We start from the raw sequence: 16,860 nt of genomic DNA, 5'->3' as shown, positions 1-16,860 counted from the left end.
TGGGTTCAGTTTGACGGGTTCACATTAGACCTTCAAATTTCATCGGCGTACGGAAATACAGAGAGAGTGGTTCTTCTGACGAGATTAGTTTTAAAAAGGCCAAATGTCAGCTATTTCTATCCAAGCCACAGACTTTTGCCGTTTTAGAAGTAAAGCAGTAGATATATATGGCTGAAGTAAAACGGCCCGAGTTCTCCTTTTGAGCCATCGCTGTTTGTTGCTCTCTTGAAATGATCACAAACGTTGGAGAATTTCATCTTCTTTTCACAAAATTTCTCAGAATATCCAGTAAGGCCTATTGGACAGTAGCTCTGTTTTCTAGGATTTTGGAGAATCCGTCATGTAATCTTTTTAAGGGAAAGAATCATGATTTCTTGTTTGATGATCTTTCTATACTCTCTGAGATTACATTGCATCTCTCATTTCATTTGTTTATTCTTAACACATAATTATGTAATATAATCACATACACATGTTGATATGCTTTGCACTTAGTTCATTAAGTTTGCTAAATCATCCAGACTGTCAACACTTTATCCATGAAAATGCGTGACAGTGCCTCGTCATGAAAATGGCATTCACTGATGTATTTCTCCCTGACGTTTCTCATCCTATTTACTGCCGTTACTAAGAAACAAGTTTAATGAAAAACGTTTAATTGAAACGGTAACCGAATCTCAGACACGTGATTGAACGCGAAAGGATCCAGACCGAGTAGGTTTTCTCGATGTCATGCTCAACTGCCATACAAAAAAAAAAAAAAAAAAAAAAATAATGTTGCTAATAATCCCTGTTGTTGTTCGAACACGTGCATGTCTCTTCAGTGATGACTTCCTCACGTGGTTTCTTAACATTCTACATTTACATGAATGAAATAAGCCTGTAAACAATTTTAGACCCACCGGATATTCACTCTACTAGCAGATTGTAAAGAAAGGCCGAGTCGAGAGTATTCCATAAAAAGAGAGCGAGACAGCGGGAGAGAAGAGTCACGTAATATAACATACCGGTTTTGTTTGTTTGTTTGTTTGTTTGTTTGTTTGTTTTTTTTTCGACTGAGTTAATGGAAATGCATCTGTAGTGATGATTTATGGAAAAAATTTATGGAAAAATGTCCTTGCAACACAACTCCACGAAACTACCAATCTGAGATGTGCTGTGTCGTAGTGTGATGTATTTTCAGTTTGAAGTACAGTTAGAAGTTGGCGACACTTTATTCTTGCGTGTTATTTTTTAAGTTTGGTTGTATATTAATTATGACCATTATTTCCGCTAGTGCCCTTCAGATCGAGTGAAGGAAAGTAAACGAGGAGTGTTTACATGTAACATTATATCAGCTACAACTGCAACCCAAACAGATGGATAAGATGGAAACAATGCTACGAAACCCTTGAGGCATAGCATTACTCTACACGAATGTGAGATATCACTCTGTATGTTTAAACAGATAAGCATTTTGTCATGAAAATGCATTTGTGCAAAGTGGGTGTGGCTTGTTCTGCCAACTTTGGGGCAGAGGATGGATCGAGATTGGGGACGATGGCTGTCGAGGCGGCGAGGGGAGGAATAAAGTGGTCCTAATGTATATTATATATTAGGACCACTTCCTTTTATTTTGTGTTTTTTTATATCTCAACCATTTCAAAACCGGTTTTCATCAAGTAAACTTTGAATTCTTCTTACAAGTGTATGCGCTTTAACATTTCCTTAGCGCTTTTCTCATTATCTCACAAAAGGTGAACATCTGAATCCTCCTTGATCCCAACCAAAACTATACCAACCATTTTGATTTGTAATTGCCTGTAACGTGTCCTCACTTATATGACAATCCCATTTTTGCATTGGCATACTTTAAGCCGTTTCGACAATTCGAAAATATTTGCCACCAACCATGCCAACACCTCGCTGAAAGGAACCCTATCCTATACATATCTTTCGCTCTAGAATGACATGATCCCGGACAAGCCCCCAAATATTATCATTAAGGAAGGGAGGTAGATATTGGTGGCACAACAACTTGTCACACGTATCATTTCTGACAACAAACAAATCATCACCTCACCAGACTTTATTAACAACAAAACTTTACTAATAAAAGGTGGGCCCCACCTTTTATGAGGACGTCTTCATGTTTTGATATCTCAGCTGTTTAAAAAAAAAGAGAGATTTTCATCAGATAAACTTTGAACCAATCTTAGAATTGTATGCTCTTTATTATTTCATAAGTGGTTTCTAATTATCTCGCAAAAAAGTTAAAATCTGAATCCCCCATCTCGACAAAAACTATACCATCCCTTTAATGTTCGTAAAGATTTGCAGTAGCATGAACGCCATAATGAAAAAAAAATAAACTTATTGTTAATGGAGCATCCGCCAGATGAGATAATGTCACTACACAATATAGTTGCTGTTGTTTTTTACGGATAGATTTAATAGTAGTTTCCCTCGAGTTTTCCGCCTACTAAATGTCATAATTACACCACCAGTGCTCGACAACTATGTTTGGGTGATTTCAATACTACAATATTCTTGCCTTGATAGACCACGCCCACTTCGCCCCTCCAAAAAGAGTAGATACTGATGGGAGAAAGAAAGAGGGAGGGGAGCATATCCCGAGATAGGCTATCCTTTTCTCGATCCCGTGTTTAAGCTGACTAGGGTATCAGAGCCGACTTTTCCTCCCAAGGCGCGCCCCTTGTTTCCTGGCGAGTCTACGGTATGTCAGCGCCCACTATTTTGGATATGAAGTGCATAATCATCGGTGTTGATATTAAGACGTGTGAGTGCGTGTGTGTGTGTGTGTGTGCGACGTCCACGTTGTCAGTTTACACCGATTGTAATGTAATGCGAGATATAAGCTATAGCATCGCTATTACCTATAGGCCTATATCAGTAGGAAATGTTTTGCTTTCTCTCTCTTTCACAGTAATCACATCCTTAATCCGCTATTACCTCTTGGGGAGAAGCATCCCATGAAAAGATGAAAGCAAGTGATAAACCACTGAGGGTAGGGAAAAAATGGATTACAATCATGAAAACCGTCAGAAAAATACATAGGGACTACAAAAAAAAAATCGAGAAACTCTTACCCTGGGTGACATCTTACTAAGACATGGAAAGTATTCAACATTAATTCATATAGCTACAGTATTGTTCTTGGTTAACGTAAGAGCAGTTTTGTAGAAAAGAGACCTTTGTCTTCAGAGCAGACTATTTGCAAAGCATCTTGGTTTCGGTAGGTATAGTTCGTAAAGGATTGCATTAACTTTGTATGCGAATTTTATTTCTATGACCTCAAAATACATACACCAAATACACAACACAAAAAAAAAAATAACGAGTGAGCATCAGATAGTGTGCCCACCATGAAAATTCCTTGGTTTAAGTGTAATTCGGTTAATCGGAATGTACAGACGTTCCTGTCATAGCGGTTTACCAACCAGAATTATGATGGATCAACAGAATTTCGTATTACTCTCCTTATCAAAGATATCCGTTATATCGGGATTATGGTCTCCTCACACGGTGAACCATAACTTGAATTTCTGTTCCCATTTCAACTTCATGGAAATGTTTATGCATTAATTGGGGAGAGGCTGCACTCATGACATTTCCAAAGGTACCAGACGTTGTGACAGGTGAAACTGAAAATTATCACCTTACAACACCAATTAGCACGAAGTTTCCCCAACGCATTAAAACAAACGAACATGGAAAAAAAAAAGAAGACAGTAGCAAGCACTTTATTTCAACATATTGGTGGCCATGCAGGAAAGGCACGTTCATTATTAAGGTCTGTTTTAGCAGAAAAATTCAGTCGTTTAAATGTCCAAATTTAGACTCAAACAGCTGTTTTCGTAGCTACCTAACAAAACCACTTCCTCTGAGATATCTAGGACGTGATGTCATGCATGACTATTGTGTGTGCTTGTGTGAGTGTATTTTCGTGTGGATTCCAAAAGAAACACAGCAAAACGTATTTACATGACTTGTTTAAAAATAATAAAAGGAATCTTCTTTTTCACTTCTGTGGAATAACGCACCTCCAGAATAATGAACTTTCTTAATAACAAAGTGTAACTCCCATCTCACTTGCAAAAGCATAATCGAGCTTTTTAGCTGTATTTATTTTTTATTCTCCACAAATTCTTAGCATTGAAGAGAAAACATTACTTAATAAAAGACGATTTGTGTCTCCTTTTACAAATACTATTTTTCCTTAAAGCAGTGATGTAATGGTCAGTCTTTAAAATCGAATGCTCATGTAAATGTTATACATTTTGTGGTCCAAAGAAACATCCCATACCTACTAGAATTTCACCAAGCAAAAGACTTTCTCAAAGCAAAATAAAAAATCATGCGTATCGCATGTGTCCTTCTTCGCCATGTTCCGCCACTTGACATTTTATAAAGAAGAACGTGCCAAGTTGGCACTGCACTGTGTTGTGTAATGTGACGCTTTTATGGCAGGGTCGAATCCTTGCTGGACGGAAGCTACGCCCAAAACGCAGCAGGATAGAGCATATCGCATAATATGTTTGGGCAACTTTAAAGGTTTAAACAAGAATGAAACCCAAATATCATCATCAAGATTGAGTGAATGCTGTAATATTGTTATAGAGCACATTAGAGAAGTTTCAGGGAAATCTGACAGTTTATTAGTTGAAAGATCATGACCTTTTTAAAGTTTCGGTGCCACCATTGCTGGATGAAAATTCTATACACACCATCACGTGGTTTATGGAAAACTATTTAATGAAAATAAAAAGTACATTTTCATTTTTCTAGTACTTGACGCACCAGAAATGGGGGGAAATTAATTTTCTTTGGTATAATGATGTTAGTATCGAGAGGCATAAAGAGGAGGAAATACGTTTTTTCACTGAAGCATGACATTTTTGGAATTCTCTTTTAGTTTTTTTCATACAGGTTGTCAATGCGTTATGTCATACTCTGGTTTTTTTTTTTTTTTTTTAAGGGTGACGAAATATCGCTTTTATTTTCCAAAGGCCAAAGATCGTCTCCATACTGTGTGAAGTTTAAAAACTACAGGGTTGTGTTCAAAATTTAAAAGATATAAATCATCCCTGTTTAGCAACAAGATTTTTAGTAAATAACTTTCATTAGAATCATTCGAATGGTTGCGGCGGCTTTCTCGCGAATGAGGGTAACATAACAAAATGGTGTTGTCGTAATAGTTGTTGCCATTTTCCATGATTAGTTTTTATTAGTTAGTAACCATTGATATTCCTCAGTTAATTTGACAGTTGCTAGTTCACGTAAGGAAAAATACGATATTATTATCACATATCATGATATATCATGTGAGAAGTAATATAGTATAATGGGATACAGTGTACATGCAGTTTATAACGCCGCGTGTCATTAAAGAAAACTTACATAACAAGGTGTTCTGTAGGTCAAATACATCAGCATAAACTCACATGCCTATGATTACCCCTCAACTTAAGATAGCTGTCCACTGATTAATATCTTGGACAACTTGATTAATCAATGTCCCATGACCATCACGTTATGACAATCGAAAATCTTAAAGTAGACATTAATAAGTGTGATATTACGGTTACGTAAGAATGGGCGCGTCCGCTTGCTTAACTCTGTGTTGCGAGCAATGAGCTCACAGAAATAGAAGTGGGGGCCCCTTGTAAGATATAGGTAATTTTTTAATTCGTTCTTCTGCTATTCTAGGACCATGCGGTTGAAGACTATAATCTTCTTCCGTCCTTGATGCTTTCTATTTAGTATCCATTGAAGTTCAGAATTTCGGCGTTTCGGGATACACCTGCGTTCTACAAATGGTCTATTGTATGATTACACAATGGTCACTTCTGTGCTTTTGCAATTGGTGGTACGAGTATCTTTTTATTTTGATACTGTGCTGTCAATGATAATTTAAGGAGTTTTTTTTTTTTTACCTTATATCTATATATATATATATATATACTATATATACACTCAATGTTTATATTTGCCAAATTGCCAAAAGAAACAGGCAATCAATTCTTCGAGAACGTATTTCGACTTTAAACGTTTTTGCGGTGTTCCATTCGTTTGTATTCTATTATGTTTGTAGATGTGTGTGATAAAATTTGACTGAAATTAAGTATTCAGTGACTTGGATTTGATAATTCATTCATTGAGTTTTCAAATAAAACAAAGCAAAACAAAAAACATGGACATCGACGCTGACACACAGTCACTAGACAGCAAAAAAAAAAACAGCAACAACAATGACAAAATATGTTTACAAAGACAAAACAAAGTTGACATAACAATGGAGAAAGGTGAACAATTGCTGCAACAAAAAAAATACTTGTTGTCGGTGGATGAACCTATAAAAAAGTTGATTCATTAAAAGAAGAAGCCATTTGTATCATTGTAAGAATAGCATATCAATGAATAATACTAATGGCTAACGTTGAATTTCTCGTCTTTCTTTTTAACTCCGAAACAATGCTTGAATTTCAGCCAAGAGTGGACATGTGCATTTATGCGTCTGGGTTGACGCACGTACATCTCTTCCCTTGTCGTTCAGTATCTGGCACACTAACGACATGGCTTTGCGGGGGCCCCTGTAAAAACATTTTAGTGTCTTTTCTTTTCAGGAAATTTCCTGTTGTCAAATTTAGCAACATTTTAAGTCACCTTTGCAATTCATACACGTGACAAATGCATGTATAATGAAATGCCCGCCTCCTTTTTCCCCTTCCCCCGACAAGAAACAGGAAAAGCGATTTTAGGGACATTGCAGCCACATTCTTGCTCGGTACCATGAAAACAAAACAAAGCATATCAATGCATGCGCAGAATCAATGGGCAAAATTAAATTTCTGAATTTCATTGCTTGCCTGTCAAATTATGTCTTTCGATAATTGCAGACACGTATATTTTGCATGCAGATTTTCAATGCAAGGAGTGATTTCAAAATACAATGAGAAAAAGCAAGGCAAATAGTGTATTTTCTTAAAAACGTAACATATGCGTTCCTGGTTTCACATGCCCATTTTTTGATTTACATCTGCACGCATATTTATGACTTCTATCTCCCCCTCTATCTCTACCTCGCTCTCTCTGTCTATCTATCTATCTATCTACCTATATATTCCTATGTACCTATATATTCATTTCTCCCTCTCTAGCTCTAATACATGTATTACAACTATGAGTGTTTATTATATATCATTACACATATGGGCATGAGAGAGAGAGAGAGCTACACCGACATTGCGAAATGGTAACTATGATGGGAGGGTTAGTGGGTTTAACGTGAATCATTTTGTGATGGATTAAACCACATTTACTCCTTCGGTAGTGCATGTATGTTGACGAGGAGGTATGTGCTTTAGAGTGATTAGCAGGTCCATGCGTAATAACTGTGTCATTCTCATCAACGACAGAAAAATAGATTTGCTTGCTGGGTTATAATCCAATGGTTACCATGAATCATTCAAACGATGGCTAATGCAAAGATCACAACATGGACATGTTGGCCTGATCTTGCCTAAGGGGATATTTTCAATTAAGTGACCAACATATATTACATGTTACATGCTTGTAGCTAAGGGACAGTTTGACCTGCGAGTTTCTGCGAGAAGACCCACGCACTTCTGATACATCCGGTGAATGATGAAAATAGGCATGTGAGATTGAGGCCAGCTTGCTCAAGTGCTGCTGCCAGAATTAACTGATATGACCCAGTCAGTTACGAGATGAGCTTTCTTTTTACCATGTTAGCATACACTATAATTCTGTTCATTTTTTTTTTTAAATGAAGGCGGCAGACTTGTCCCGCTTAGTTAAAGATCATGTTGACCTTGCAGGTATAGTCAAAGAAAAATGATTTGATAAAGAATGCGCATTTCTCAAACATAAGCAATAACGTATATATATAAATATATATTTATATATATTATATATGAAGGGTTTGTTTGCAAAAACCGATAAGTCCATTTTTGAAGATTTTGAAGTACAATTTCTGTCATAATGTACAAAATAATACCTTTTAAATGATACATTGGTCACTACTTATAAACGTATCAAATTGAAGTTATGGTCAAAAGAAGCGAAAATTTTCTTTTTATTCTCTCTATTTTTCTTGACCTTCAATCGTAAATATCTCCATTTGGCAAATATGGACTTATCGGTTTTTGCAAACAAACTCTTCATATATAAATAAATATATATATATATAAGCTTTTGATGGATACATATTTATGACGATGAGGATTGTTAACTTATCCAAGCACACTGGTGTAAATTTTCAACTCTATCTATTAATCTATCTATCTATCTATCTATCTATCTATCTATCTATCTATCTATCTATCTATCTCCTGTGTGAACGTATTAGGACTTCCGAGATAAAATTCTCATTGTTACATTTTCTGCCTTCTATCAGATTTTGTTCACCCTTTTTTCTCAATTCTTTTCTCAATTATCAATTCTCAATTATTTCTCAATGTAAACAGTGCATTGGTGAGGGGAAAATGGGGGGGGGGCAGGAACCTGTTGCAGAATGGCGGATGTCACTCCAATAGAGTGGTTCAATTACCGTATGATATTGCGTCGTCAATTCTGGAACATACTGTATATCTAATGATGATCTGAAAGTTGTTTTCATGCGGTTCTAGTTAAAATGTGGACGTTCTAAACATTGCTCTACAAAAACATATCAAAATACATATTGTACCTATCGTCATTGTAGTTACAAAGTATAATTTTGATTGATTGAAGTAAAAGGACTATTGATTTATGAATCTCCTTTCACGCTCCTCCTTCTATAGATTGCGTAAGATGTTGCTTTATGATTATTCATGATATATCTGTAGCTAAGCTTGACTACATGAGTTTACTGTCTACTATATACTTACCGGCAGAGTATGCCAGCTTTGTGTCCATATCGTAGGCAGTCTGGACCGCTGCATCCTTGTTTAGCCCCCATAGGGCCTTTCCAGCACGGTAGCCATGTGGAAGATAGATAGTAGACACTGGTCTCATCGTAAACACGTTTGTTTTCTCCGGCCGCTTCTTCTGCGCATGGACGATGCAGGCACATAGTGAGAGAAAACCCAGCAACGCGCGAATGCACATCATGATCTAAAAGTTTTGAGCATGAAAAATTAGAAACGATGATTCGTGAAATGGATTTCAAACACGGAAGGTCAGATCTGCAAGATTGGATTGACAAAATGGAACTACAGCTTCAGGTGCTCAAGAGTTGTGCTGTTTTAATATTCAAACTGCAAAGATTTAGAGGCAGAAAGCTTGCGGCCAGGCTGCACGAAAAATTGCAGGGCCTATGCCTGGATCACTCGTGAAGATTCACAGCACGCTAGTAAGAAGTGGCCTTGTGTACCACTCTCTACTCTTCTCGTGTGCACCCTGCTTTCCCCTTCTCTTCCCCTTTGCCCGTTTGTTTTTCAGCCCTGCCCCTTCAAAATCCGCGCTGGCAAAGAGGCGAAGAGGCGGATGAGTTTGAGAACAGGCAGGAAATGACTCTAAATTTGCACAGCCCGACACGAGGAGGCAACTTAGTCCAACACAGGAGTGGGGCGACCGTGGAACTATTTATACGACTAGATCCCGCCAAAGCCACACACTCACCGGGTTAAAGCCGTGCGCGCATGCGCATATTCAATCTTGGCGTGTTGCATTGAGTATTAAAGCGCTCCCTGTAGGATTTCTCAACCTGTGACTGAAATAGACTGACAATAAACGAGAGTGAGAGTGTGAGAGAGACATCCAGACAGACAGACAAACAGACTGAAAGAAAGAGGTGTTATAGATCGACTGCAGATGGTTAAGTTAGAAGTAGACGGACGAGAACAGAAGTTTGAGAGTGAGAGGGTGATTGCGAGCGTAGAGGTAGAAGTGGAATGAACAATACAAATGTAGATCTGCACTGTTAAAATTCGAACTTACATGTGTTTTGCATGGGCAGGAAAAACAAAACAACAACAACAACAGACGAAAAATGATAACTAAAGGGGCCAGGAAGGAGCCATAAAAATCGTAACATTATTTTACGAAATTGATGGAAACTCTTAAGATTACACGACCCCACCCCGTCAAACAATGACCAAAAGGGAGGTGTCAATCCTATTTCATTGTACTCGAGAAAACAATGGCTATTCAATTGCGCTGCCATAACAATGATTATATGATTATAGCAATGATTCAACAACAGGTTGACGTATGATTCTACTTTGTTGGGCTTATTGTATGCAGTGACCAAACAGTTTTACTTGTAGTAGCGAGTATTAAAACTCTTCTCTTTGCCACTCAAAAAAAAAAAAAAAAAAAAGAGTCTGCACGTGTCTGTTTCTGGTATGCTAAAGCAAACAAAATGAATATAAGATTAGTAAATCAATCTGGAATGAAGAGAGAAAAAATGAATAAAGGAAAGCTCTAAGGTACAGATGAAGTTTAATTTAGAGTATATTCCTTATGGTTTATAAGAAAAGAGAAATGATGTTTTATATTGCGTGGTGATTCTGATCAAGCAACAACTGTTCGTAAAAAAGCTGAATAACAAGTTCCAATTCTTAACGTAATGAAGAAAAGTAATGTCAGATATTATTACGATGGGAGATACATTATTTATTTTGTTCTGTGTCGGATGCGTTTAACAAATTTTATACAAAGTGGCAGTCAATCCAGCATTTGTTTGTGCAATGGAAACGAGAGAAATGTTTTTAAAAAGTGGGTTTTGGATGAAGATAACATTTTATTGAGATGTGAAATACTGGAAAGGATTAATGAAATTCTAGATTAGTCCTCGGACATGTCGGAGGGATAAAAAGTTTGGAAACAGAGTTAATAACAACAGCGACGACAACAGCAACGACACATGAGCGAGCTAGGCAAGAACAGAAAGCTCCTATCTTCGAGGCCGCACTTCTTCAATCACTCATTACCCCATAATAAGAGCACAGGATATCAGTGATAGTTTCGGGCCATTACGTCCTAGGAGGCATGAGTCTTGATGCACGATATAATCAGCTCTTATTCGTGCATCACTATCAGCGGTTTTGCGGGATGTGTGTGACCAATCATGCCAATGGTGGAAAGACGAGTTTGCTTTTCCTAAGCACACACTAGTTCAATTTTTAAGAGCTTTAAACACTTATAAGTATAGAATTTCTATATAATATACATGTGTATGAAATAGAAAAACGATGAGAAAAGCAATGCAGTTTTAGTGAAGCTTGAAGTAGAGGTAGACAGCCCAAATGCGGGGTGGACAGCATTAAAAAATTGGACACGACTGGCCATTGACAGCCCCAACTGAATGCGCAGCGCAGAGTATATCAGCCGGTTGGCGACGAATGATTTCCACAGCTTTTCACGTCTCCTGTACGACTTCCGGGTCACGGGGTGAGGATGAAAGCTATGGAAGAGGTTGGAGAGAGAGAGAGAGAGAGAGAGAGAGAGAGAGAGAAGAGCAGCGGAGGTGAAGGGATATTATTGATTATGCTACCTTCCTGAATTTGTTTCTGTGAATCTCTTCCCTACTGTTTGATAGCTATCATTTCCTTCTTCTTTTTCTGACAGTTTGTTGGGCTTTGTGCTGCTATCAATTGAACACTTCTCATGTTTATCATATAATTATATCTATCAAAAAAATCAATGTTTGAAAAGTTTAAGTAATCATAAATCAATCTCATCACTAGACAAGTTAAAAAGAAATATTGTTTTTAATAAAATATTCAAATTCCCGCGATGATCGCATGGAAGTGAGTCAAATTATTGCAACGCACAATTAAGTTTTCTTCGGTTGCTGTGGTATATAATATGTCTTTAATCTTAGGATGATTAATTACATTTCGTGCATATACTCTATAGTAGCTACGTGGACACGCTCCCAGTCACCTACACATCAGCAAATTAATTACTCCCGCCCGTCCTAATTTATTGACTGATTTTACAAACAAGTGTTCATGGGGGTTTTCCCTTCGTGTTGCTCGTCCTCGAATGCTTCACCAAAGGACATGAAAGCTGTCTGAAGACAGTCACTCTCATCATTTCTTCACTGCTTCAGTGCTTACTCCTTATTCATAACACTGTAATACTAATCAACGCACAGTGTATTCATGTAAGAAAATGAATGATGATTGATTAATTTAAATGTTGATTATTTGATTAATTCATCTATGTGTTTGTCTATTTATTTACTTACAAATTTATTGATTTAATTATTAATGAAATAGTTAATTACTCATTAATTAATCTATCTATCAATGAATCTATCTATCTATTTCTCCATCTATTTATCTATTTACCTATTTCTGTATTTGTTTATTGATTGTGGCCACTGGAATCTGAAACGCATTGTGGTACAGCTAATGCATCGAAGAAGAAGAAGACACCTTATCCAGCATTACGTTTAAAAAGTTTTTTTTTTTTCATATTCATAGTAACCTTCCGTGGATAATGAAAAAAAAAACGTTTTAGTAAAGGATTTAAAATATCCAATCTCTTTCCATATCATTTGGATTCCACGTCAAGTCGTACCTGCCTCTTTATTTTGCGTTTATTGCGAGATTCGCCACCAACATAGCTCAGTGAAATGCCATCGAAATCAGGCTAGTTACGCAATGGATTGTAGGGAATCTTATATAAAACATGTAGAAAGCCTCATCTGTACCTTTGGAGTTTCTGAGAAAATAATTTACATTAGACAACTTAGACGCCATCGGTTATCCTGTATAAATTGCGAGCACATATGAAAATTCAGGATCATGCTTACATTGAGAAGAAACACAACTACCAATAACACCAAAACAGAAGTAGCCTTATATCTTTGTTTTATAGTCGCCAATTTTTTTTAACGCAATAATCGAACAACACAAATCAGAAAATCATATTATTATAACATTCTGATCTCATTGCACATGGGTGCACGAAAATGCTACCACACGCATTTTAATGATAAAGAAGAAATCTTTCTCGTTTGGCCTACCAAAAAATGACCTTAAAATGTAAATTCAGTCGGACTGAATAGAATTCATCTGACTTTGTTTGAATTCGTTTCCACGAGCCCAAAATGTTCGAAGCTTGTTTTGACAATACGTCAAATACCTTTGCCCTGTCATTTATTATTGTGGTATGTTGACAGTTATTCTTTAGACAGAATTAGGCCTATTTGACCAATATATCACAGAGCAAAACAGACCTTACTCACTTTGTAACATATTTCGTTTATTCGCCATGAAAGTATATACCACGGAGAGGATAAAGACAACGGTATAGTTTGACTTTGGTGATTTTAGGAAGTCATTTAAAGCATGGTGTGCAGTTCCTTCGTAAGGAGCTCCACCTAATGCATGTGCGTAAAATGTCGAGTAGTTGATCAAATGCTGGCAACACCCATTATTAGAGAAAGATATATGGCATGAGCATTGATTGTAAAACTGCACCTAATAGGCATTTCAATGCATGCGTAGATAGGCGGAACTGGTGAGGAGGACAATGCACTGGGAATGGGTGGGAAGCTGCGTAAGAGCTCGGTTACTATAGTAACAACATAAACGCCTTCTAAACTGCTACAGAAACTTTGAGCGTGGATACTCGTAAACCGAAGCGGCTGCCTCATAAGACAGTAACAGCTCAGTGTAGGCCTATTTTTTATCATTATAGTTGGTTGATTTGCAGAGACGTTTTGTTTTCATTTTTTTTTTTTGCAGGAGTTATAATAATTATTGTAGTTTCTGCTGATGGGATGGACATCCGAACTGATTTTTTTTGTTTGTTTCATATTGTAACTCTAGCCATTTGCATTCTGGCTCTTCTGAGTTAACTAGGAAAACGCGAACTCCGCAACCAATAGCGTTGGTATCCGCTGCTTCCACAAATTTGATGTACTGGTAATCATACGATCAGATTACTATAATTGCATGATTCCATACAAAACTAGAAAGTGGACGAATCAGAGCTAACTTTAACATTCAGACGAAAAGAGAGTCCTGCAAAATTATCAATATACGCAGTAAGGTCACGAAATGTACGTTAGCTGAACGCAAAGCGCAGAAATGTATGAAACGGGTTACAGCGGAAACTTACCTAAAAACTTCCGAAATCCATGCGTAATCCCCAGGTCCTAACTTTTCATGATCACGTGTTCTAACATTCCTCCTCACCTTGTAGGCAGTGAAATGAGAAATCTGTCCCCTTCAAGAAAGAAATGTCATCAGGTAGAGTAACACATGTATTTCCTAAATGGATTAAGGCCTGGCATGTAGATACAGAAGTGACATTTGAAGCGATGACATATATCGGCTATCCTTTAATTGAAAACGATAGTACTTATGCTAATTAATTTTAGAGATCGAAGCTTGAAGCTGTCGATATTTCATTTCTTTCATGCTGAAGGCCCTAACCAGGGTAGTATTATGAATAATCATATTTTCTTTTATCTTGAAAGGTCTTGGAATTGCATATATATATTTTTTTTTTTCTATGTAGGTCTGTATTGACAGCTCGATCTCAGGAAAGTGGGCGAATTTGAATATGCCAACGTTCTTTATTTCAGTCCACAAGCTCGTACGCTGGTCGAATTAGACCGTATCGGAACCGTAATATTGGACCATTCCGCCTTAACCTCATACAAGATGAACGTGGATATTTTCTTCAAGAACATACAAGGTCGACAGTTATACAGCATATCGTTACTAAGCAGAACGATGTTATCTCTCACGACATGAACAGGGTGTAGTTGTTTTGTTGCTTTTTTAAATTTGTTTTATATGACTTTTCTCTCGATTCTCATTGCTTGCGTTAAATAAATAGTCATATGTAGTTGAATAAGTTTTGACCACTTCCAGTGTCTAATTATAGAGATTATAATCACCTTATCAACAAAATGGACAATTGTATGCCATAATTGTATAATTTGTTTGCTGGATAAAATCCTTTTATTTCTGTACTTTATTATCGATAGTCATTCGATACAATTAACGAACTTCAACAAAGTGTCGGCAAAACAATATGCAAAATTAATGTATGCAAAACCTCTGACAAATAAGTTAATATTTAAAGTAATATACAACGCAATGTATTATTACAAGCACTCATATCAATGTCTAAAGAAAAGAATGGAATTCAGGCCACTACTGTCATTAGCAAAGCTTTGCTATAAAGATGCAACCCCACGTAATGCTACAAAATGTAATGAATTATCATAATAAAAAACAGTGCTTCTTAACCAGCGAGCCGCGAAGCGTTCACAGATGGGCTACCATGGCTGCGATGTCCTCCCAAAATAAAAAGGGAAAAGATTTGTGTTCCATCTATAAATAAACTGGGCCTCAAAAAAACTTTTGTAGGAGCTAAAGTGAGCCGCCGGTTTAAAAAAAAAAATGGTTCAGAAGTACATGCTTGAATCTTACCACTTGATACTAAGAGAAAGTAGTCGTCCAGAAGGCAAACGGTGAAGTGAGGTTGCGTTGCACTGGGATGATAACGTAGAGCTGTAGAAGTGTGCATTATGCCCGTGAGAAGTTTGAAACATGCAGCTGTGATAATGGTGTGCCCATAAACTCAGTATTTAGAGTATAAATAGGGACTTTTTTCTTTGTTGGAAATATATTGGTTTATGAACCAATGAATGATTTTTTTTTTTGAGGGGGTTTGGGCAAGTACTGCCATGCTGGCTGGTCATTCAAGAACATGAGGGCGTTCTTTCGTTTATGTATATTCATGATAAAGTGCAACCTCACAATCCGTCTGACCATCAATCTAGCTACGGACATTGGACATGTTTGAGACTTCACAGAGAGGACACCGTTTAGATTCTCTTTTACAATTCTTGTCCGATTGTAACATTGCTATTACAGTAGTTCACTCACCAGATTGCCCAAAACCCCTTTAAAAAAAAAAAGCCTTATGAGCAACGTCTTCAAAGGCCGAACTGGAAATCTCCCAAGTCTAGAAGGACTTACTTTACCCTGGTTTTCATTACTAAGTGTCTGTTCAAGCATATTCAGTGTCCTGTTGTGAACTCGCTTGTGGGGTGAACCCACGCCATTTGGATGACCTGAGGTTCAGGCAAATCCTTGCACGTAAAGATGGTCTGCATTTCTGTGCAATACACGAGTTCCCCAGGCTGTGGGATACTCTACCTTCTGACCTCAGAAACTCAGTCCTTACTGTGTCTCTTTCAACATGGTGCAGTCACTTAAATTCCCATCTTGCCGAGGCACCTTAAGTGTCGGATTTGGTATGTCACTGATTTCATGTGGAGTACATGTAGTTTTATAGCGACATTCATTGTATTTTATCTTGGGCATGAATTTCATTTACCGTAAATGTATTCATGTATATGTATAATAATGATGTATTCATATCCTCGTGTATGTTTCCTATAATCAATTTTGTAAATAGTATTTTTTTTTTGAAGAGTTGAGGTATTTAAATGATATTGAAATAATGAAATATGTATGAGTGAATGAATATGTGTTTGTTAGTTTTTGGATGTACAATCTGTATAGGGTGGCGTAGTATGTATACCTCATGGCATTAATCTGATTAAAATGTTTATAATTGTTACATTTTTTGATTAAATCTTATACTTGTTGTTTTGGTTTTTTTTTTTTTACTGTGAAGATCAGACAATATAGAGTTGTATTCATGCCTAAGATTTGCCAGCTACGAGCTGTTTTCCCCTTAATTATTGATAACACTGTTTTCAACAAAAGCAGTAATACATCTTTTTTTTTTGGTTAGACAGTCAATTTGTTGTTATTGTTTTTTTCTTACCTTCCCCTTCCTGTCTGAGAAACGTCGTTCCTTTCCAGCCCAGGAGGCTGTAACAAATCTTTTACTTTCTGCTTTTTCTGTTTG

General features: G+C 37.0%; 1 protein-coding gene across 1 annotated transcript in view; it reads right to left on the bottom strand.

Moving 5' to 3' along the window:
- Window positions 1–9,114, bottom strand: part of LOC140238537 (mesenchyme-specific cell surface glycoprotein-like) — a 30,021-nt gene extending 20,907 nt beyond the window's left edge. Inside the window, exon 1 of the mRNA XM_072318440.1 lies at window positions 8,892–9,114. Within this exon, the coding sequence (XP_072174541.1) occupies window positions 8,892–9,114 (223 nt within the window). The remainder of the gene's footprint in view (window positions 1–8,891) is intronic.
- Between the last annotated feature and the right edge of the window lie 7,746 nt (window positions 9,115–16,860).

The sequence above is a fragment of the Diadema setosum genome, chromosome 15 (assembly GCF_964275005.1).
Source record: "Diadema setosum chromosome 15, eeDiaSeto1, whole genome shotgun sequence".
NCBI lineage: Eukaryota > Metazoa > Echinodermata > Echinoidea > Diadematoida > Diadematidae > Diadema > Diadema setosum.
Note: the sequence above shows the minus strand (reverse complement) of the source record. Positions and strands in the feature narration are given on the sequence as shown.